This window comes from Bison bison, unplaced genomic scaffold (assembly GCF_000754665.1).
Source record: "Bison bison bison isolate TAMUID 2011002044 unplaced genomic scaffold, Bison_UMD1.0 scf7180017864381, whole genome shotgun sequence".
Lineage (NCBI taxonomy): Eukaryota > Metazoa > Chordata > Mammalia > Artiodactyla > Bovidae > Bison > Bison bison.
This window is the reverse complement of record NW_011494953.1, coordinates 2,715,690-2,738,412: the sequence shown is the minus strand read 5'-3', so window position 1 is coordinate 2,738,412 and position 22,723 is coordinate 2,715,690. Positions and strand designations below refer to the sequence as shown.

General features: G+C 38.7%; 1 protein-coding gene across 2 annotated transcripts; it reads left to right on the top strand.

Annotated features, from left to right (window-relative positions):
• The first annotated feature begins 764 nt into the window (after positions 1-764).
• Positions 765-21,898, top strand: GABPB2 (GA binding protein transcription factor, beta subunit 2). 2 transcript variants are annotated; one of them, XM_010857537.1, is made up of 9 exons: positions 765-921; positions 4,563-4,702; positions 6,102-6,269; positions 6,815-7,009; positions 8,981-9,119; positions 14,423-14,539; positions 16,294-16,479; positions 20,440-20,570; positions 20,692-21,898. In XM_010857537.1, exons 2-9 carry the CDS (start codon positions 4,595-4,597, stop codon positions 20,989-20,991), a joined length of 1,344 nt encoding a protein of 447 aa, XP_010855839.1. In that variant the 5' UTR covers positions 765-921; positions 4,563-4,594; the 3' UTR covers positions 20,992-21,898. The 2 variants fall into 2 exon arrangements, with proteins under 2 accessions (XP_010855839.1, XP_010855840.1); XM_010857538.1 differs by lacking the exon at positions 14,423-14,539.
• The last annotated feature ends 825 nt before the right edge of the window (positions 21,899-22,723 follow it).

Below are 22,723 nucleotides of genomic sequence, written 5' to 3'. Positions count from 1 at the left end.
AACACACTATCATCTATACGTAAATAATTTTTTTTAAAAAGCACGTAAATCTTCCCCATAGGCTTTGAAAAGCGTTGATGGTCTCCACCAAGCCAAAATCGAATAGAGTGGAGCAGTGATGTCTCCTTTTCTATTTATTTTCAAAAGTCTTCTTTCCCAGCTTCGCGCTGTCCTTTAGTTCCTGGCGAATGGTAGGTGGAGATGGGAATCAACTGGTAAGTAAGGTGCCTAAATGAATTTGCAATTCATGCTCCATCCTCTTCTAAGCCCCCACCAAGAAATAACTGTTGACCGCTTGGCTCTAGGATCCTTACGTTCAGGCTGTAGCGGAAAACATGTCCGTCCGGCAGAAGAGCTCAATTCACGCGCAAACCCTGCAACGTCCCAGACATCTTCACCCGAGGGTGGGACTGCGAAACATGGCTTCCCTAAAAACACCCAAAAAACAGCGGGACAGACGAGCAGAATCCGATTTCACCAGGTTCTTGGCGCCAAAACAAACCATCGGGTCCGTCCCCTGCCGGACCTATACGACACGTAATCGACAATCCTCCGCCTTGCTAAATAGTCCTGTCTAAAACGTCTCGAATAGACACTATTTTACCTCAAAAGGCCTTCCGAGGATAGACAGTGACCTCTGGGGCGCATCATCGTCCTGTTCGAATACATATACGGTTTTCCTATCATTTTCTCTTCATAGATTCCTCCGCCAGAAATTATATTCGCCGAGTCTTCACTTCCGGGTCCGCCATTTTGCTGCCTCCATTTCTTCACGAGGGGGGGTTAAAGGCCCCCAAAATATGCATATGTGAAAAGGCCAAAAAGTAACCGTCATTGACAGGGAGTCTTAACTAGAAAAGGAAACAGGACAAAACTGGCAGGCTCGGTGAAAGCACAGCCGGCAGCGTCCCGGACGAGGAGGTGAGGGGGAAAAAGAGATGCGTGGGCTCAAGGGGGCGTCAGGGCTGGAAGGGAGACTGCCGAGAAAAGTTGCACCGCTTCCCAGCTCGGCCCCGAACTTCTCGGTGCAGTCAGAGCGGCGCCCCCTCGCCAGAGCGGGGGCGGCTGAGGGAAGGAGAGGAAGGGGATGCTGCCGGGAGGAAGGGGAGGGGACTGGGAGGTGAAGAAGGGGGTGGGTGTAAGACCTGGGGCTGGGGAGCTGGACCGAGGGAAGCCAAGGCCACAGAGGTGACCGCTAGGGGGCAGCGCGGCGCGCGGGCTGGGGGCTAACCTCGAGGCTGAGACCCTGGCTCCCTGTCCCTAGTCGATCCTTCTTGCAGAAAGACTGAAGAGAAAAAGGATTCCCTAACTCTCTGATCCCAGGAATAGCCTAAAGATTATGAATGAGCTCAGCAATCTGAGCAAGAGCAGTGAGGGCTCCGCCTCCAGTTCTTGCACAGTTTGTACAGCTGGCGGAGCAGTGGGGACGTGTGCAATAGAAAAAGGTCTTCAGATCATGGACTCTTCAATTCCATTTCTCCTTCCCTAACCATTCTCCTTTTCTCACAGATTTTCTTGAGCCCGCAGACATCGTCCCATTCTTTTCTCCCTTTCCAGAAGGACCTTTCTCTCTCATCTCTCTTTTTAAAACATCTATGGAAAAGAATATTCTATGATTTACCTTCAGCAACTTAACATTTTTGGCCATCTGAGACTGTATTTTCATTGTACCATTTGATCCACCCAGTCCACAAGAGATGTTCTTAAGCATCTATGTTCATATATGCTTTGAGAGCAGTGAAAGAAGTGCCCCACCTAAATTTTTGTATCAACAGGCGAAATTACTCTCTTGTAATAGAGTACGTTGTTGTGAAGAGCTCAAGCACTTCATCAGTTATTAAAAAACACTTATTGAAAATTCTTGTGTGTTCGTTTGGGAGGGGAAGTGGATGTTCTGTTATTTTATTCATCTCCAAAATCCTGGGAGGCAAGTTAGATCAGTAGGGAAAGTGGAGGTACATTCACTAAGGGAGAATGTTTTCCTTTTGTTTTTAGTAATCAAGGGAGCTCAGAAGTACCTAGACTGTCTCTTATCCTTAGGCTGCATCTCTCATCTGGTGGTATATGGGAGAATGACACATAGAGCCCCCAAAATGCCATTATTTTAAAAATACATTTTACTTTTAACTTAAAAGCAAAGAGTGAGAATAAGGGAAGAAAAGAACCTTGAATACATATCTAGGAAACTTTTTTTTTTCCTATCAAATGATGAATGCAACAGCCTATTCACATTCTGACCCCAAAGTTTAACTTACAATTTATAATAAGAAATAAGGTTTTTGGTGGCCTGTTTAAACAATGGGATGAAACATTTGAGTCACTTGTCATTTAGAGGTACTGATACACAGACTCATAAATATGATTTGAAAGTGATAAAATTGACATATATATGAAGGCAGACTGTAGTGGACAAAATTGAGGGCTCAAAAATATTTTGTTAGAGTTCAGGAGCTAAGGACACTAGTTGCAGTGGGATTAAAATCGACTTAATTAAAGGATCTTGTCTTCCAGAAGTATCAGCTTCCCAGGAATGTGAAGCAAACTAGGTATCTCCTTAAGCAGATACCTCAGCCTACGACTGAATATTTTTTTGTGGTAGAGAATAGAGCTGAAATTTCAATATTAGGAGAATTTAATCTGCTGCATGTCAACATTTCTCAACATTCCTGTGTAGGACTTTCTTTCCCTTTGTAATCAGTTATCGTAGAGGTGTTTTGGGTTTTGTTTTGTTTTTCATTTTTTGAGGGGGAGGTGAGGGAATGTGCTGTGTGACTTGAGGCAGGATCTTAGTTGCCTGACCAGGGATTGAACCCAGCCCTAGCAGTGATAGTGTCAAGTCCTAACCACTGGACGGCCAGGGAATTCCTATAGAAGTGTTTAGGGCTTGGCGATACTTTTTTTATATATAGATATAACACATTGGCAGGCAGATTCTTAACCACTGGACCACCAGGGAAGTCCAGAGGAGTGTTTTAATAGATTGTTCAGGTAATGGTGATTATTCTTCTTCTATGTTACACAAAAACCCAACAAGTGGCAGGTGATTTCTTAAAAGTTAGTTGCAGTGAGGAATCTGAAACCATGTCAATGAATGTTTTATACTTGATTACCTTAAAACCCATTGATGTGCTTTCCTTTGAATCACACTTTTTACCTGAGCATAATTCTGTGATATATATGGGTCATTTGAAAAATATTGGTTCACCAAATAATGCCCATCATCCAAATGATGTATTTTATACAATATTTAAAAATCACAGTTATTAGTATCACCACCATTTTATCAGAAAAGTTTATAGGGACTTCCTTGGTGGTCCAGTGGTTGAGAATTTGCCTGTCAATACAAGAGACATGGGTTTGATTCCTGGTCCAGGAAGATTCCATATGCCACAGAGCAACTAAGACAAAAAAAGTACAAGATGAAAGCAAATAGATAATAAAAATTAGATTTATCAAGAACAGCCATTTCCTCACTGGTTGGAAAGTTTGTAATATGTGGTGATTATATACCATTCAGACAATTCTCCATCGCATACAGGAACTTATTATCCTCTGCAACTCTGAATTTATGCCCAGGCCTCTTTCTTATTTACTTTACAACAACTATCAATTTAAATGGCCATTTTGGTTGCTTTTTAAGACAGTCTCCATCATTTATTGCCTTTGATTTCATGTGTTTAACGCAGCATTTTTTTTTGGCTGCGCTGGGTCTTCTTTGCTACACTTGGGCTTTCTTCACTTGTGCAGACAGGAGCTACTCTTTGTTATGGTGCATGGGTTTCTCTTTGTGATGGCTTCTCCTAGGTGGACCAGGCTCCAGGGTGCTCCAGCCCACGGGTGGATGGGCTTAGTTACTCCCCAGCACGTGAAATCTTCCCAAATCCAGGGATTAAACCCACGTCCCCTGCATAGGCAGGCAGATTCTTATCCATTGCACCACCAGGGAAGTGACAGAGTTGACTGTATGCCTTTTACGAGGAAAAAACTCTCCTACTCAGATGCTTTTATTTTACTGTGAGCTTTCACAACAATTTAATAATGCCAGCATTATTAAGTGAAAAACTGTAATGATTTTAGACGTAACTGTACTTTTAAACAAAGTATATAATCTGGCCAAACTGATGACTTTAAAAAACTCTAGGTATTGCTGAGGCACCTCTGACAGGTGCAGTGACATCTCTGTTCATTTTTGAAAAAGTGTCCTCCACATACCCAAGTCTCAATATCCTTGGTTTGTCTATTCATTTTTGTGTAACACATTATTTCTACCCATGGTTGTTTCGAAGGGATGCAATGCTGTTTTATTGAGTCCTTAAGCTAGAAAGGCAGCAATGTGTTTCATGTATTTTCAAAGTATTTTACTGGAGATTGAAAGTGAGGGAACTACGGTTTAGGGCCTGAAACTTTGCAAATACCTGACAATTTGTATTGAAGTAGAAAAGAAGTGCCTTATCAGATAGTCCACTTGAGAAGTATCTTACTTGTATTAGAATATGTATTCTAATACAAGAGGTCTTCTAAAAATATTTTTACAGGCATCTTTCCTTGTGTTTGAGTTACAGCTTCCTGAAAATTTGTGTTCCTATGTATAAAGATGTCTTTGGTGGACTTAGGGAAGAGGTTGCTAGAAGCAGCAAGAAAAGGCCAAGATGATGAAGTGAGAACATTGATGGCAAATGGTGCTCCATTCACCACAGACTGGGTAAGCTTTCTTAATTATTCCCAGCGTGTGCTGTTAGTAGCCTTTTTCTTAAAGACTAAATAGTCTGAATTGATTTTTGTTTATTGTCTTTCTGCCTCAGTCTCCCTACAAGAGTTTCATTATCTTTGTCTCATCTGAATATATGGTTTTCTTTTTCTTTTAGTTTTCCAAATTGAACGAATCTCCTGTGGATAGATAGGTGGTAATTGTAAGGTATTATATACTTGTAATTTTCTATAATGTTTTTTGGAGTATTTTCTAAAAGGTTTACTTCTCTCTGGAGTGTACTTGGGTTATAGGCTTCTGTAATTAGCTAGAAATTAAACAAAATCAGTATACTAAGAGTACATTTCTAAACTAATAAACTCCTGGTTTCCTTTTTTCTAAAATGTCCTCATTAATAACGAATAGCCTAGCTATTTTGTTTCCTTTTTCACTGTTAAAAAAACGTTAAAGAGGAAGGTGTAATTTCATGAGTTCGAACAATCAGCTTGGAGAGCAGAGTGTCAGAAGGTCCAGGGTCTAGTCTATAACACGGGCTTGCTCAGTAGTCATAGATTTTGTTAGCATTGCCTAATTTTAACAATTCAATAAGCGGTGTCCTCTCTTCTGAGGTGATTAATTCATAACTTTAGAGGCCAACACATCACAAAAAGGAAGAAAGGAAACCCAGGAGATTAACATTTCTATAAATAGACTTGAAAAGCACAGTGTGAGTTAAATCCAGTCAGGCAGAGAGACTGAATATATGAAAAGCAAAGAATAAATGAAATAGGTTTTAAATTAAAGAGCATAACCCAAGGAAAGGGCTAGATCTCTGACCAAATGGATGCTGATAGATAACTCTGATAGTAACAAGATTTACTTTGAGATGATACAGCCTTTGTTTGTTGCTATTGACACACTATTGCTAATCTTTTTTCTTTTGGCTCTTCATCTCATCAGTCTTTCTGCTTTGCTTTACTGTGGTAACAAACTTCTATTTCAACCAATTAGATTTGCACCCTAAATTTCACATGTCACTTTCTAGTTTTTGCCCTTTTCTCAAGAATTGTTTTGAACCTGCCTATCCCCCCACTTTGTTCCTGACTCAACATGCTCTCTTCTATTTTTTTAACCTTCTAAGCCCTGTTTAAAATCATACCCTTTATGGAATTTTACTTGTTAAGTCCACCTGACTTAAAGCCATTATACTTAGCACTTATTTAATTGATAGTATGTTTATTTGTCCATTAGTATATTAATTTTAGTTAAATCATTTCTTCAGTTTATCTGTCCAGCCAGATTCTCTCTCCAAGGACAGGAACCTAGGCTTCTCCTGTTCTTCGTTTGTATCCCTCCAGTAACGATTTAGGACTTTGCACACAGTTGATATTAAATGAGTATTATTTCCCCACAGCTTGGAACATCACCCCTCCACCTTGCAGCCCAGTATGGTCATTATTCCACAGCAGAAGTGCTCCTTCGAGCAGGAGTTAGCAGGGATGCACGGACCAAAGTGGACAGGACCCCTTTGCACATGGCTGCAGCTGATGGACATGCACACATCGTGGAACTACTTGTTAGGGTAAAGCAAGAATAGTGGCGGGTCTATATTGTAAAAAAGACAAATAACCTTTCTATTTTCTTACTTAAACAGGCATTAGGAAACTAGGTTGGAAAAGATTAACTTTAGGACAGTTTATAGCACTGAGTTGTAGCTCTTTCAAGAGTCATCATAGCTATGAGTATTTTACTTTCTAATCTTTTGAAGGCGAAACAGACTATTGATTTTTCTTCATTCTTCTTCTGCAGGTGTTCTTTGCTCTTATGCCTGTTTCAGGCACTCAGCTTACTGTTAATAAATGCAACAAAAATCTGTTCTTTTCCCCTTTCTCTCCCATCTGTTATAATTTCCCAGTGATGTCCTTAAAAGACTCTCTCGTTTAAGGCATTGTGTCTGTCAGCATGCAGGAGAATTTTAGACGTGTTTTTCCCTTTGATGTTTCTTAAACCTTTCTAAATTTGAGTATGTGTAATCACTATGGAAATCCTCAGTATCTGGTGATGGGATATTGCACCTGTGCTACTATAACCAGTATCTCTTTGAAAAAAATTACTTTTTTATGACAGAATGGTGCAGATGTGAATGCCAAGGACATGCTAAAGATGACAGCTCTGCACTGGGCCACAGAGCACCACCATCGAGATGTTGTAGAGCTGCTTATCAAATATGGAGCTGATGTCCATGCTTTCAGCAAGTTTGATAAATCTGCTTTTGACATAGCCCTGGAGAAGAACAATGCTGAGATTCTGGTCATCCTTCAGGTCCTGTTCTTTTTATACCACCACAGTATACTTCAGCTGAAATTAAGGATTTTTCGTAGGAGCTGAATCAAAACTGAATTTTCTGTATCTTATCAAAGTAGTACTTTCATTATGTCTCAATCTTGTGATTGTCATTAATATCTTAAAAAAAAATTCTATAAACCCCTGAATTATCTGTGGTGATTGAAGAGCAATGTTGTGACCAGTACAAAAATGAGATTTATGTGGCTTTAGAAATTTTTTTTCTCCATGAAAATTTCCCTTTTTAATTAAGCTTGACTTGGGATAATATGAAAAGCCTCTTTATGTTTTATGAACATACATCAACTGATGTGAGATAGAACATAGCTCTAAAGCATATTGAGTCGTAAGGAAACTATCTCAGAATTAAAAATCAGCTGTGATGGTATCATCCATTGATTTCTTAAGCCAGTATGTATATATCAGAAATAACAGGATGAGTGATACAAAGATTAATAGGGCATAGCCCTGTCCTTGGAGTGTTTACAGCATAATGAAGGTAAAGAGAAAATATAAAGCAGTACAGTACTATACTGATGTAACACTATGATGATAAACAGATACCTGGTAGGTGTTACGAGGGAGTTTTGATCATGCTTAAGGCAACGATCAAAGTATATGTAGACTCTGAACTGAGTTTTGAAGGAGCATTAGGCAGAGATGTGAGAAAATGATACTCTAGGCTAGAAAAAGCAAATCAAAGACACAGAAGTGTGAAAGGGCATGGAATGATCAGGAAAGAGTACGTATTAATAGTTCTATGCCTAGAGATTGGTCAAGAGAAGCAGAGTTTAGGAGTGGCAGGAGCTAAGACTTGAAAGGCAGAGTTCTGAACATAGGGGTGTGCAAGAGTATGGGCCATTTTGTGATGTTTCAATAGAAGCTTTTAAATATAGGATTGATATGAGAAAGTTTTTTAAAAAGGTAATTATTTGAAGTGCGGTACACAGACCTGAGAGAGAAGACAATGCTAAAGACCGTATAGTAGTAGTAGTAGTGTTAGTCGCTCAGTCGTGTCTGACTCTTTGTGACCCCACAGACTGTAGCCCACCAGGCTCTTATGTCTCCAGGACTCTCCAGGCAAGAATACTGGAGTGGATTGCCATTCCATTCTCCAGAGGATCTTCCCAACCCAGGGATCAAATCTGTGTGTCCCGCATTGCAGGCAGATTTCTTTACCGTCTAGTGACTTTCATTAGGCCAGGCAAGAGTCAATGAGGGCTAGAATTAAGGAAGTGATATGGAGGATAGAAGGGGCAGGTTCAAGAAGGAATTTTACGGTAACCAGAGAATGGATAATCTGCTTGAAACTCGTAGCAAAGGGATAGTTGTGTGTTAAAAAAAAAATAGCCAACGAAATAAAATAGAGATAAGCATCTTTATACCAAAATTGTGCAGATATCCCTGAAAGCAAAAATGCAGTGTATGAAAATAGCCTTTAAAATCTGGTGCTCATTTGATTGTTTGTTATATATTCTCTTAGGGATTTCTTCAGTGGCAGAATGGAATAAGTAGTTGGACAAAACTCTGGAGAATATTGTTCTCTGTAGATTCTCTGCAGGGATCTTCAGCTAGCACCATGTTTATACATAATTGATCATAGAATATTAGTGCTGGAAATTCCTTTTTAGGCTACCCCTTTTATTTTTCAAATTAAAAGCCAGGTCCAGAGAGGTTAAGTGAATTGTCTAAAAGTCTTTGCAAATATACACCTTTTTTTTTTTAAGGTAGAAGTAATAGGGAAAGCAACCTAAGCTCTCTGTTGCCCTGGTCTGAGAAAAAAACAGTGGTGATAATGAGAACTCTGAGGTCCCTAGGACATTGTGTGCTGGAACTAGATCTGCCTGACAGAGCATTGACGGGGGGAGGGGGCATGGCTGTTCAGTAACTATATAACTGAGGCTAGTTAGTAAGTGTTGTTACTTTGAAATATCTTGTGTTGTTTTATAGGAAGCAATGCAGAATCAGGTGAATGCTAATCCCGAGAGAGCCAACCCTGTGACTATGGCTACCCCATTCATCTTCACGTCAGGAGAAGTTGTCAACCTCACAAGCCTTGTTTCTTCAGCCAGCACCAAGACAACCTCAGGTGATGTTCTGATAATGTGACATTTATTTTAGACTTAAAATGAACCCGAATTACAGGTTTTTTTAATAAGATGAATAGATACTCTGTCTGATATCCCCTCCTTTATTAAAATATTCCCCAAATGGAAGATTTATAATAGATTTTAAAGCTAATGCTTTATTCTTTCTGGAGGAAGGGAAGATCATACTTTAGGATTATACATAAATGCTTGACTGTGTTAAAAGTAAAATATCCTACAGATTAATCTGTTGAAGGGTTATGTCTGACCCCAAAATGAAAATATAAGGTGCTTTAATATGGTACTGCTAAGGAAAATAGTTAAATATTTATAGTCTAAATCAGTAACAAATAAGAAAATAAACATAAATGGTTGTTGGATGCTGATATAAAAGAGGTGAGTATGGTTATTCGACTAAAGTTGAAGAGTCCTGATTTGTTCTTGAGAACATATAAAACAACAATATAGCGAAGAAACGCCCTTGGTGTTGCTCTTTTGACACTTGTATGTATTTGTTTTAATTTATTCATTTTTGGCTGCTCTGGGTCCTTGTTGCTGCTCAGGCTTTCTCTAGTTGTGGCAGGTGGGGGCTTCTCTTAGTTGGGTGCACAGGCTCTCGTTGTGGTGGTTTCTCTTATTGAGGAGCGCAGGCTCTAGGTGTGTGGGCTTCAGCACTTGCTGCGTGTGGGCTCCGTAGTTGCAGCTCGTGGGCTCTAGAGCACTAGCTTAGTAGGCTTGGTTGCTCTGCAGCATGTGGGATCCTCCTGGACCCAGGATCAAACCGCGTCCCCTGCATTGGAAGGCAGAGTCTTATCTACTGTACCACCAGTACACAGTATTTATGTTTTAAATAAAAATAAAAAATCTATCTAGAAAGGAGCAAATCTAATTTTGCTGTACAGCAGAAACTAGTACAACATTGTAAATCAACTATAATAAATTTTTTTAAATAAAAAAGAACAAATCAAGTTTATTTTCAACATCTCCTTACAGATATTTTTTTACAATGAGGAGATTATGTCTTCATTTAAATAAATGTTCCTACTGACCCTGGGTTTCTTTTTCTTTTTCTGATTTTCATTTAAAAATTGCAACTGCATTCATAGTTGTTTGTAAAATATCAGAGGAAGATCTTGACTGATGTATTATTATTGAGAGGCAGTATAAACTAGAAAGAATAGATACACAGTATACAAAGGTTTTTGCATTCCAGAACTGCTTTCAAATACTGATTTATTAATTGGCTAAGATACTTAGCAGCAGCAAGATACTTGACCTTAGAAATACTACTTACTTCCCTAAGCCTTCTGTACTTATATATTAAATTAGAATATAATAATCTACTTCATGAGGTTGTGGTGAGACTGAGATTTTGTATTTCAGTACCCATTTTATAGCAGGGCTTCAGTAATAGCTAATGTTGAATGAAAATGTAACTTCTCAGTGAAGGTTGACTCTCTCAGGCCCACAAGGGGGCAGTAGTGCCCTTCATTTTATAAGCTATCAACTGTCATTTAAAATTGCTATGCTTTAGTTTTCAGCTGGATGATTCAAAAAGTTTATCTTAAATATATGTATACATGTAATCAGAATATTCACAGCCATTTGGGTTTGTTGTGGTTCATGCCGCACTGATTAGAGCAAGTGTTTTTTTAATTCAAAAGTTTTTAGAAGCCAATAAAGTAATATGTTTACAACATGGGCTAGAATTAAGTCTTTAGTCTAACTACTGAAATTCTCCAGACTCTTACCTGAAATGATAAACAAAGTTGAAGGCATGCAGCATAAGGATTCTTAGCCTTGGTTCCTGTGGACCTATATCATGCTTGTCATGTTGCTTCTGGCAAACCTACTCCTTTTTTCTCTTCTGTATGCTGACAGCAGCAAATTGAAATTGCTGAACCCTCTCATAATTAGAGCTGATCTCTCCGGTGTCATCCTACTCATGAAGCAGTTCTACCTAGCTGTTTCCCTTGAGGGGATTGGCCTATCAGTGCAGATAAAAGAAAGGAGAAAAGTTCTAAGTCAAATTCAGGTTGTGTTGTTGAACTGGGTTTAAAGATTTTCTTTTCCTGAATGGTGGAGAAGCCCTCTTGTTTCCCATCATCCAACAATATTTTTAGGAATTAACTGAAAGTGGGCTTCCCTGGTGGTCTAGTGGTTAAGAATCTGCCTTGCAATGCAAGCAACACCAGTTCAGGAAGATCCTACTTGCTGTGGAGCAACTGAGCCTGTGCACCACAGCTACTGAGCCAGTGCTTTAGAGCCCAGGAGTCACAACTACTGAGCCCAAACACTGCAACTACTGAAGCCCACACACTTAGCACCTATACTTTGAGACAAGAAAAACCACCACAGTGAGAAGCCTGTGCACTTCGACGAAGAGTAGCCCCTGCTTGCCTCAACTGGAGAAAAGCCCGAACACACAACAAAGACCCACCACAGCCCAAAATAAAATAAATACATAAATTTTTTTTTATAAGAATTAACTGTAAGTATCCCAGGATTGTCATTTTGGTGGATATTTTTGATACCAAAATCCAGACTGTAAAGATTGCTTTCAATTTTCCATTTGTGACTAAAGATATCAGTTATCATCAGTGCCACCATCAAACTGCAGTGACTGGAGAAGGCAGACTTAACTTAAATATTAATCAGGGCAAACAGAGTTATGAAGATAAATTTCCTTTTTCTGTAGAATCATAAGATGCACTCCAAAGTCAAGTACGAATTGCCTTGTATTGGTTCATAAAGAGTACAGGCTTTGGAATCTGACATAGGTTCTAATCTGGGCTCTTGAGATTCACTAGCTGCATGACCCTGGGCAAATTACTTAATTTTTCTGAATCTTAGCGACTAAACCACCACCACCAGTTTTCACTGACTTGGTGAGACTGCCTAGCCAACCATAGCACATGCCCCTAATCCTGATCTGAAGAGTTTATTTATATAAGCCACATTCTGAGTAGGTAACAAATTGTCACTAACAATGCCATTTTCCTTCCAGCAGCCATGCACATTTCACTTTATTGATGGGGGTCTTGTATTAAAACGAAGCAATTAGCATTGTTTAACAATAAGGTACTTTATTTTTCCAGAACTCTCTGGGATAAGTCTAAAGAGATCATTTGTATCATTTCTTTTCAGTTTCAACTTTTCAATTTAGTATTCTATCAGAATACTAAACCTAATTTTTCACAAATGTTCTTTCTTCATCTTGTTATTGAAGAGAAGTTGGGTGAGTCATTATGTTTGAATTAGAGGGAGAACAAATACCCTTAGGTTGGAATCATCGTATGCTAAAAAGTATATAACGCCTCTCTCATGAAGCAGTCTACACAAGTAGCCTCCTTTAGCTTGGTGGCCTACCTGATTTGTCCTACTTGAACTTCAAGTGTAACAGCCTTGTTTGTGTGTTTGTCTGTGTGTGTTTAACTGTGATAAAATAATAGCAGTGTATTTTTTATTGTTAATGACTTACTGTCACATATATTCCAACCTCCATGAGGGATGTGTCTAAAACTTGCTTGTTCCTTGTTTGTTTCATTTGTGAGTTCTTATGTCAGCACTTGGTATGATAGTCTGAGTGATAAGAAAAACATGAACTAAGCAGGAAAATTAGAGTATAAGCTATAGCTAATCTTGCTCTTACAAGGTCATTAGATTGACACAAGCTCTTTCTAGAGGTCACGCACTGTGTTTCACTGGGTTCCTTGAGTATGAGAGAATTGAAATAAGCATATCATTATTTTCTCCACCCTTATCTTCACTCCCACAGTCATTATCCAAAAGCTTTGAAAGTATTTTACAGATAACTGACTTTTTTTAAGGTATATTATTGAGAAAACAAAAAGTAAGAGTACATTTAGGGCTTCCCTGGTGGTTCAGAGGTAAAGAGTCTGCCTGCCAGTGCGGGAGATACAGGTTTGTACATGGCACAGAGTAAGCCCGTGCCCCACAACTGATTGAGCCTGTGGTCGCGAGCCCAGCAATTGCAACTGTGGAAGCCTCACGCCCTAGAGCCCATGCTCCACAACTAGAGAAGCCACCACAATGAGAAGCCCATGCCCCACAGCTAGAGAGGAGCCCCTGCTCCCTGAAACCAGAAGAAAGCCTATGTCGCAATGAACACCCAGCCCAGCCAAAATAAATAAAAGTAACTAATTTTTTTTTTTTTAAAAGATAAGTGTATCAGTCCATTTCATTCAGGAGACAAAATCATGTGTGGTATATTTTAATTATACATAATTTTATTATACATATGTAAGAAATACTTATGTATATACAATAAATATATATAATAAATATATAATTAATAAACTTAATTTCTAAAAACTTGTTAGTAACAATGGATAACTATTAAAAGGTGAGGAGAACTCTAAAGAATATAGGAATAGCCAGTATGGGGAGCAGTCACTTCTATGTGATAAAACTTAATCTCCTGCCAGATGACAGGAAATATTTATAGGATTAGCTTCAGTATCACAAGGCAAAGAAGGGTGGATTTGGCGCCAAGCGGCAATTAATTTGTGATTGGTACAATAAGTTATTTCTGAAATTATAGTGAAAGACCTGGGGAAGTGCAATTCATGTTATTAAAGTTGGATTTATGCAAAAGTGTTGAGTAATACTTCCGGTTCATAAAATTAGGCATGCCTGTTGCCAGATCTAATGCACTTCCCTCTTCGAACTTAGCTGTAAGTATATTACATACATAAAGGAAAAGGTTATGAACGAAGTTTTTTTAAATAGCACATCATGACATAACTAAGTAATTGTTATTTTTTAGCATCAATTATTGTACTGTCCTTTGACATTCAAAATGTGAAACTGCATGTTTTTAACTGTCCTTGCCCTTGAGGTCAGTCCTAGTCTTCTCACCTCTGGTGAAGAGAAGAGGCGTGACTGACTAAAGCCCAGGAGGGGCCTATTCCCTCACCACTGCCTAGCTTGGGGTGCGGCATGCTCTGTATGCTTACTGCCTGCTGCCAAGAAGGGCTCTGAACAGCCAGCCTTGGGAGTGGTTGGAACTCTTAGTGTGTTAGCTGCTGATGCTCAGCCTTGACAGTGCCAAGAGAATGATCAGATGAAGAGAATGTAATGGCCCTATACCAAGCATATTATCTTAATCCGCTTTAAAGGGAAAACTTTAAACCTTAAGAGTTTTAACACCATGAAAATCAGTTTATATAAGTTTGTATTAGAAAGCAAGATTAAGGAAAAGCTGAGATTTTGATTTAATAAGCTATTTTAGTTCATCTCTATTCTCTCCACTGGACCTCATTTGCCTTTTTTACCAAAATAGGTGACCCCCATGCCTCCTCAACAGTACACTTCTCAAATTCTACCACCTCAGTGCTGGCCACCCTTGCAGCTCTTGCTGAGGCATCAGCCCCCCTCTCCAACTCACACAGAGCCACAGGTAGGTAAGGGATATCTGCTGGGTGAATCACCATTTCTTCTTTTGTTTTCAACTCTCCAGCAGATTTACTTTTCCGTGAAATGTTAAAGAATTATGGTTAGAGACAACTAGGATAAAGGGATGTAGAGTCACTGAGCATCAGGATGAAAAATCACTAAGTGATACAATCAGTCAGCTGAATAATGTCAGAGAATGAGTAAGTTACTCCTTTGTATTCTTGCAGCTTCAAGTTTGTTTGCACTGACTCGAGTTACATCAGATTGAAATGTTTCGTCTTATATAGCAGAGTTTTGGAAATACTCTATGTTGTGTTTTGACTGATACTATCATAGAATGATTCAAAATAGCAGCCTAGATACCTTGTATTAAAGCATCAAAATACATGGGACTGCTGCCTCGCTCATTGTTCCATCCTGTGTACCCCAGGTTGGCATGCTTCATTTCACTGGAGATGTTACTTTGGCATTCCCAGTGGATTTGTGGAGATAAATCCTGTATAGTGCCTTCTGATTTTAAAACAGAAAGGTTTCATGTCCCTTAGCCAGAGCTAGTGGCCTCCAGGGAAAAGGTTTAAGACTTCATATAGGTAGGAGGCAAATAGTTATAGATAGGGGTAAATAGTCATCTAGGAATCTTTCTGGAGCCCTCTGGCAATCTGCTCCATCATAAATGAAAGCAGATTGTTGATTTCTTTCTGCCATAGACATTTAGATGCTGAGAACATTCCTCTAATTCTATTTTTCCAACTGGTAGCAATCATAACGATCTCTACTCAGATGTGTATGAATGAGCAGCATGGCAGAGGAAAAAGCAACATATTAAACTTGTGCTTGTTAATTTTTCTAATTTGCTCTTTGATGTTGGATAAATCATTTGACTTCTTCAGGTCTGTCTCCTCATCTCTAACATGGTAGTTGGATTAGATTATCTATCAGGGTCCTTTCAGCTCTAACATTTAACTGTTCTTTGCTTCTAAGAGGTGTGAATGCTCTATTTCCATTGAACTGCCTGAACGCATCTCATATGGATAGTTCCTGCCCCTGTTGCAAACTTCTCCTTGTGACTCTTTAGATACAGAAATTTCATAGTAGTAGGAGCTGTTTCCCCTAATAGTTACTGGGGATATTGACTAACCAAAGTGAAAATCTTTATTCAATGTGATACATGTAAAGTTCTTATTAATAGAAAAGTGCCTGGCCCATAGTAAATAGTGTTCGTTGCTATTAATGTTATTGTTGATCAATCAGATGGGAGAAGCCACCTGTTTTTGTCTGTCAAACTTCTTCAGTGTTTTGACTTCTTGACATGTTATTTTGTTAATTCTCTATTAAATGCCTTTATTTCTTATAGAAATAGGTCTACTTTAATTTATAGTTATAGTTCTAGGCTCTATAGATTTATTTAGACTTTCAAGATACTTCCTGAAAAAAAGAGTCCCAAGATCAAGTATGTTGGGGAAACTCAGCATATCTTATTTTCTATTAGAGAGTCACAATGCTCATTTGTCTATTAGGGTCTCTGATACTTACTGCAAAATAAAAACAAATTTAAGCATATTTAAACTAACATTTTGAAAATGTGTTTGTATATAGAACCTGTCTGGTGAAAGCTAACATGTCAGTGAAGACATTTTAGAAAATACTGTTCTAATGCATTTCAAGTTTTTCTATTCCTGATATTATCAATTTCAAGGAGGCTGAAATTACTCCTAATTTTTTAAGCTGTAGTTTTATATTTACTTTTGTCATCTCTAGCTAATTCAGAAGAAATCATAGAGGGCAATTCTGTTGATTCATCAATCCAGCAAGTGGTGGGGAGTGGAGGCCAGAGGGTCATCACCATAGTGACCGATGGAATCCCTCTGGGTAATATCCAAACTGCAATCCCTGCTGGAGGCATTGGCCAGCCATTTATTGTGACTGTGCAAGATGGACAGCAAGGTGAGTTGTCCTATTAAAAGATATTTTAGACACTCAACACACCTCTAAAAACGAAGCATTAGGGCAAGTTAGGGGGAAATGGAGAATGCCATATCCTAGATGGGGCAAAGAAGCTCTGAAAAAGAAAAAAAAAAAACCCGAAAAACCAAGTCAAATTCTCCTGCTGCTGCTGCTGCTAAGTCGATTCAGTCGTGTCCAACTCTGTGCGACCTCATAGATGGCAGCCCACCAGGCTCCCCCGTCCCTGGGATTCTCCAGGCAAGAACACTGGAGTGGGTTGCCATTTCCTTCTCCAATGCATGAAAGTGAAAAGTGAAAGTGAAGTCGCTCAGTCGTGTCCGACTCTTCACGACCCCATGAACTGTAGCTTACCAGGCTCCTCCATCCATGGGATTTTCAGGCAAGAGTACTGGAGTGTGATGCCACAAATTCTCCTAATATATATAAAATATGTGAGTAAAACCAATAATCTGATAGAAAAAAGAGCAAGTATTGCAAACTAGTAGTTCACAGAAAATACTGATGGTTCTTAAAAATAGGAAAATTTATTTCATTTATGGCAAGAGAAATATAAATACTGCACCAATATACCATTAAAGCATGATGCTGTCAAGGGTATGGGGAAACAGGCACTCTTATAAATCACTGGTAAGAGTGTGAATGCATCCTCTAAAGAGCAAATTGTCAACATGCATCAGTATTGAAGCTGCACATACCTTCTGGTTAAAAAGTTATTTTTCTATGAATTTATATTCACACACACAGAAATGACCTATATACTATTTGTTACAGCATTATTTGTAATCATCAGATTAAAAAGAACCTAAGTAGAAGTCATTAATGGAACTTGATAAATAAATTATGGTATACCCTACTCATGCAATGGAATACTATGCAGCTATTAAAAACAATGAAGAGGATTCTTATATACCAGTATGGTCTGATCTCCAAAATACCTTAAGTGACAAGAGTAAGATACAGGTAGTGTGTAGAGTATGCTACACTGTATGTTTTAAAGGGATAAGTTTATATATATAGTTGCTAATATATTTGTAGACTTAGACTATCTCTGGAAGAACATTCAGAAATAACATTTAACATTGGTTCCCTTCTGGCAGGGCACCTGGGCAGCTAGAGATGGATGAGAAGCTTTTAAGTGTATATGCTTTTATAGCTTTTAATCTTTGAACCATCTGAATGTATTAGTTATTAAAAAATACTTAAGTAAAATTTTTTTTTAAAAAAGAGAAACTAACGTTACAACTTCATTCCTCAGAAATACTAGAGGTTGAAAAAGGAGGGTTGGTATCATTGCCTTTTGTGTCATCAGCAATTTGAGTTGGCCTAAATAATTATGAGGATTCTATAATTTTTAAATTATTTGAATTGATGGATCTTTGCAGTATGGGAAGAAAGAGTAGGAATTAAACCTTTATAATCCAAGCTTTGGTATCATAAGTTCTTGGAATTTTATTTGGAAATATACTACTGATGTTTTTGTGGACATTATCACTTAAAGTTTGGGGGAGCTCACAGAGTAGGTGAGAGACTACTTAGAATTAAGTAAATGAGAACGGTGTTTTTGGGGTTTTTTGTTTTTTTTTTTTGCTTTTTTAAGATTGAAGTTGTTTTAAGGGAAAAAAATAAAAATTTAAAGTCCTCTGGCTTGCGGGATCTTAGTTCCCTGACCAAGGATTGAACCCGTGCCCCTTGCATTGGGAGCATAGAGTTTTAACCACCAGACCACTGGGAAAGTCCTAGGGGGGGAATTTTTTTCAAGGTTTTGCCTGGATAAACTGCACTACTTTTTACAGATGCATTTAACCAGGCTCAAAGAAGGAAAGCCAAAATTTTGTGAATTAACTGTAAGAAATTTTAAATTCCAGACAAAACTTCCATTTCCACTTAGCAGATATCTAAGCTGCTTTCTACTGCTATCAATTGATGCTATCAATTTTTGCTTTAAACGAAAATCATAATGCATCCTAAAACCTAAATATAATTTTAACTTTTAATTTTGAGATAATTGTACATGTAATTGTACATGATAATTCATGTACAGTTGTAAGAAATAATATAGAAAGATCCCATATATCTATCACTCAGTTTCCCCAAGTGATAGCATTTTGAATAATAGTACAAATATTTTGTACTATTTTGTGCATGTGTGCTAAGTCGCTTCACTCATAATTCAACTCTTTGCGACTCCACGGACTGTAGCCTGCCATGCTCCTCTGTCCATGGGATTCTCCAGGCAAGAATGCTGGTATGGGTTGCCATGCCCTCCAGGGGATCCTCCGGATCCAGGGATTGAACCCATGTCACTTATGTCTGCTGCATTGGCAGGCAGGTTCTTTACCGCTAGTGCCACCTGGGAAGCCTACTGTACTATTTTGTATAATATACAAATACTGCAATATTACAGACAGGAAATTTACCTTGGTACAACCCACCAACCTTATTGAAATTTTTTTTGCAGTTTTCTCTGCCTTCATTTGTGAGTTTGTGTTCTGTGCAATTTACTGTATGTGCACCACCACAGTTGAGATAGAAAGTAATTCTATCACAGGGATTCCTTGTGCTACTCTATATCTACAGCCACTTCCCTTCCCACCCCATTCCTAACCATTGGTGACCACTAATTCATCTGTTCTCTATCATTATACTTTCGTCATTTCAAGAATGTTATAGAAATGGAATCATATAGTATATAGCTTTTGCAATAGGGTTTTTTTCCCTCAGCATAATTCCCTGAAGGTCTATCCAGTTGATGTTTGTATCAGTAGTTCATTTCTTTTTATTGCTGAGTAGTATTCCATGGTATGGATGTACCATACTTTATTTAATCACTTAACTACTTAAGTTGTCTCCAGCTTTTAGCTATATATGAATAAAGCTGTTATGACTCATCATGTACAGGCTTTATAGGAACATAAATTTTCGTTTTCTGGGGTAAATGTCCAAAAGTACAGTTTCTGGGTCATATGGTAAATACATGTTCAGTTCTGTAAAAACAAATTTTTTTTCTACAGTGAAAAAAAAAAATTTTTTTTTTTTACAAAACTGAACATTTTCACCAGCAATTTATGAATAATCCAGTTTCTCCACATTCTTGCCAGAATTGGGTGTTGGGTGTTATCACTGTTTTTAAAATTTTAGCCATTCTAATAGGTGTGCAGTACATCTTGTGTGTTGTATGCATATGTGTTGACCCTTTTCTCACTTATCTATGAGAAGAGAAATAGTTAAATTAGATATAGCTGATGGTAAACTGCTTTCATGAAAGTTTTCTTAAAATTCTTATTTAAGACATTATACCTACTTTAGATAAGTTATTCCTCCAGAATTGCAAGCTAAGTGGTCACACCTTCTGATTTATAGTCAGACACTTTTATATAAAAGCTTCAGAGTTGGGTCTTAACTGCATGGCTTCCAAACCTGCAAACCATTGCCCTTCCTTTCTGAAGTCGTCTTTATCTTTCTGTTTTTAAAAAATGTGTATTTGGCTCTGGTCTTAGTTGTGGCACATAGGGTCTTCATTACATCATGCAAGATATTTAGTTGTGGTGCACCAACTCTCTAGTTGTAGCGTGCAGGCTTAGTAATTGTGATATTCAGGCTCCAGAGCACACGGGCTTCACTAGTTGCCACATGTAGGCTTAGTTGCTCCAGGTCATATGGGATCTTCGTGTCCTAAAGAGAGCTCAAACCTGTATCCCCTGCATTGCAAGAAGGATTCTTAACCACCAGGGAAGTCCCTCTGAAGTCTTCTTAGTGCCTCTAATCTTTTTGGTTTCTCTCTACAAAGCCATGCCTTACCGTTGATTCTAAAATCCGAAGAGATATGAACAGTAAGATATCAGAGAATATGTTTTAGTTTGTTTTCTGATTCAAAGTAAGCAAAATCTCTTTGTTTTACTATGTATTCATCACCTCCAATTGGTGTCCTTTGGCTTATAGTTCTAACTGTACCTGCTGGTCAGGTTGCAGAGGAGACTGTCATTGAGGAAGAGGCAGAAGAAGCAGAGAAATTGCCACTGACTAAGAAACCAAGGATAGAAGAGATGACAAACAGTGTGGAAGAAAGCAAGGTAATATTTTTAGCAGTGGTGGAGAGAAGGCAAAGACTCAAAAGCCAGACTTCTCAAGGCCTGAACCCTTGTCTTTTTGTCTGCTCTTAGGAATCCTCATCTGTGTGGCTTACTTTTACAGGAAGGCACTGAGAGAGAGCTACTTCAGCAGCGCCTCCAGGAGGCTAATCGAAGAGCCCAGGAGTACCGACACCAGCTCCTAAAGAAAGAGCAGGAGGCAGAACAGTACCGTCTCAGACTGGAGGCCATGGCCCGACAACAGCCCAATGGAGTTGATTTTGCCATGGTTGAAGAGGTGGCTGAGGTAGATGCTGTAGTAGTCACGGAGCGGGAGATGGAAGAGAGAGAGACAGAAGTGACTGGGGCAGTAGGGACCGCAGAGCCTCATACTGGAGTTTCCATGGAAACTGTTTCAACTTAATGTGCAAGGGCCACAACTTGTACTGTGTTCATCTTTTTCCTCTTAAAAAAAAATACAGAGGACAAACATTGTGTAAAAATTAAGAATGTCCTAAAGAAGAAAATTATAGCAGGGTACAATGCTATAGGCTACAACTTGGGCTCAGGAAAGCTCTCTATGCAACTGGAAAATTTGAAGCCAAATTTAGGGAACACGTCTTCTGAGGGTCCAAAATAATAAGGAGCAGATTTCTCAGCTCACATCATTGCTTGAAGCATAGTGGTAAAAGAAAGGTGGATGTTATGGACCGATTGTTTTTTAAATAACTGACTTTCTATCAGAAGATTTTGAAATAATATTTCTAATATGTACATACCCAGAGCCTTTAATAGTTGTACCATCAAGTGACCTGAAACTTTGCCTTAGATTATGATGTGTACCCATTAGGGAAGAAACCTAATTGGGAGGAGGGATTAGATGTAAGCTTTGGGGAAGACAAAGAAATATACTCTGCTCCCAAAGGAACAGGCAGGCACTCCCCACTCTCCTGAGTTAATTTCCCTGAGAAGAAATCACCTAAGTAAATTTGCATCCACTGTGTGTCCATAGCCCAGATGCCCGTTTAAGAAGCTAAAATAGAATTTTTAAAAACTGGAAAGGAAAGAAAACTTGTTCGTGTGCGAGAAGTGTATGTAGATCCCAAATCCTCCAGCTGCACCTCTTCGATGCTGGAAAGTGGCCAGAAAAGAGGCCCATGGGGTTAGGAAACAGTCTGGTCTCGAGATACCAACTTCGCTTTGGCTAGATTTTATGAAATTGCAATGAGGAGGGTAGTCTGCTGTCAGAACAACTTGCTTTCAAACATTTATTTATGTAATGTCAAGCTTTAATATCAACTTTTTTAAAAATATAAATTTATTTATTTTAATTGGAGGCTAATTACTTTACAATATTGTATTGGTTTTGCCATACATTGACATGAATCCCCCACGGGTGTACACGTGTTCCCCGTCCTGAACCCCCTCCCACCTCCCTCCCCATCCCATCCCTCTGGGTCATCCCAGTGCACCAGCCCCGAGCATCCTGTATCCTGCATCAAGCCTGGACTGGCGACTCGTTTCACATATGATATACATGTTTCAATGCCTTTCTCCCAAATCATCCCACCCTTGCCTCTCCCACAGAGTCCAAAAGACTGTTCTATACATCTGTGTCTCTTTTACTGTCTCACATACAGGGTTATCGTTACCATCTTTCTAAATTCCATATATATGTGTTAGTATGCTGTATTGGTGTTTTTCTTTCTGGTTTACTTCACTCTGTATAATAGGCTCCAGTTTCATCCACCTCATTAGAACTGATTCAAATATATTCTTTTTAATGGCTGAGTAATACTCCATTGTGTATATGTTAAACTTTTTAACTTTATAAAATTTTGTTGAGTTTGCTAAGTGTGCCTTTCTGTGGAACTTACATGGTATCCACTCATATGCAAGAAAATACAGGAGAGATGAAGGCTGAGGGTGTTGTATAGTTTTTATCCATCTGATTTGGGATGCGTACACTGTTTTCTAAGATCAGGTCTTGTGTAGAGCTTTTGTGCTTTACAGGTGCTCAGTGTGTTGGCAGAGGGGATAAGGACAACCAGTGCCATAACGTAAGGAACCCGAGATTCTGGCCAGATCTTCGTCACCTTACTCTTCTCTCTCCCACCATGCCTGCTCCTTTTGCCTAGACACTTTAGAAAGTGTTT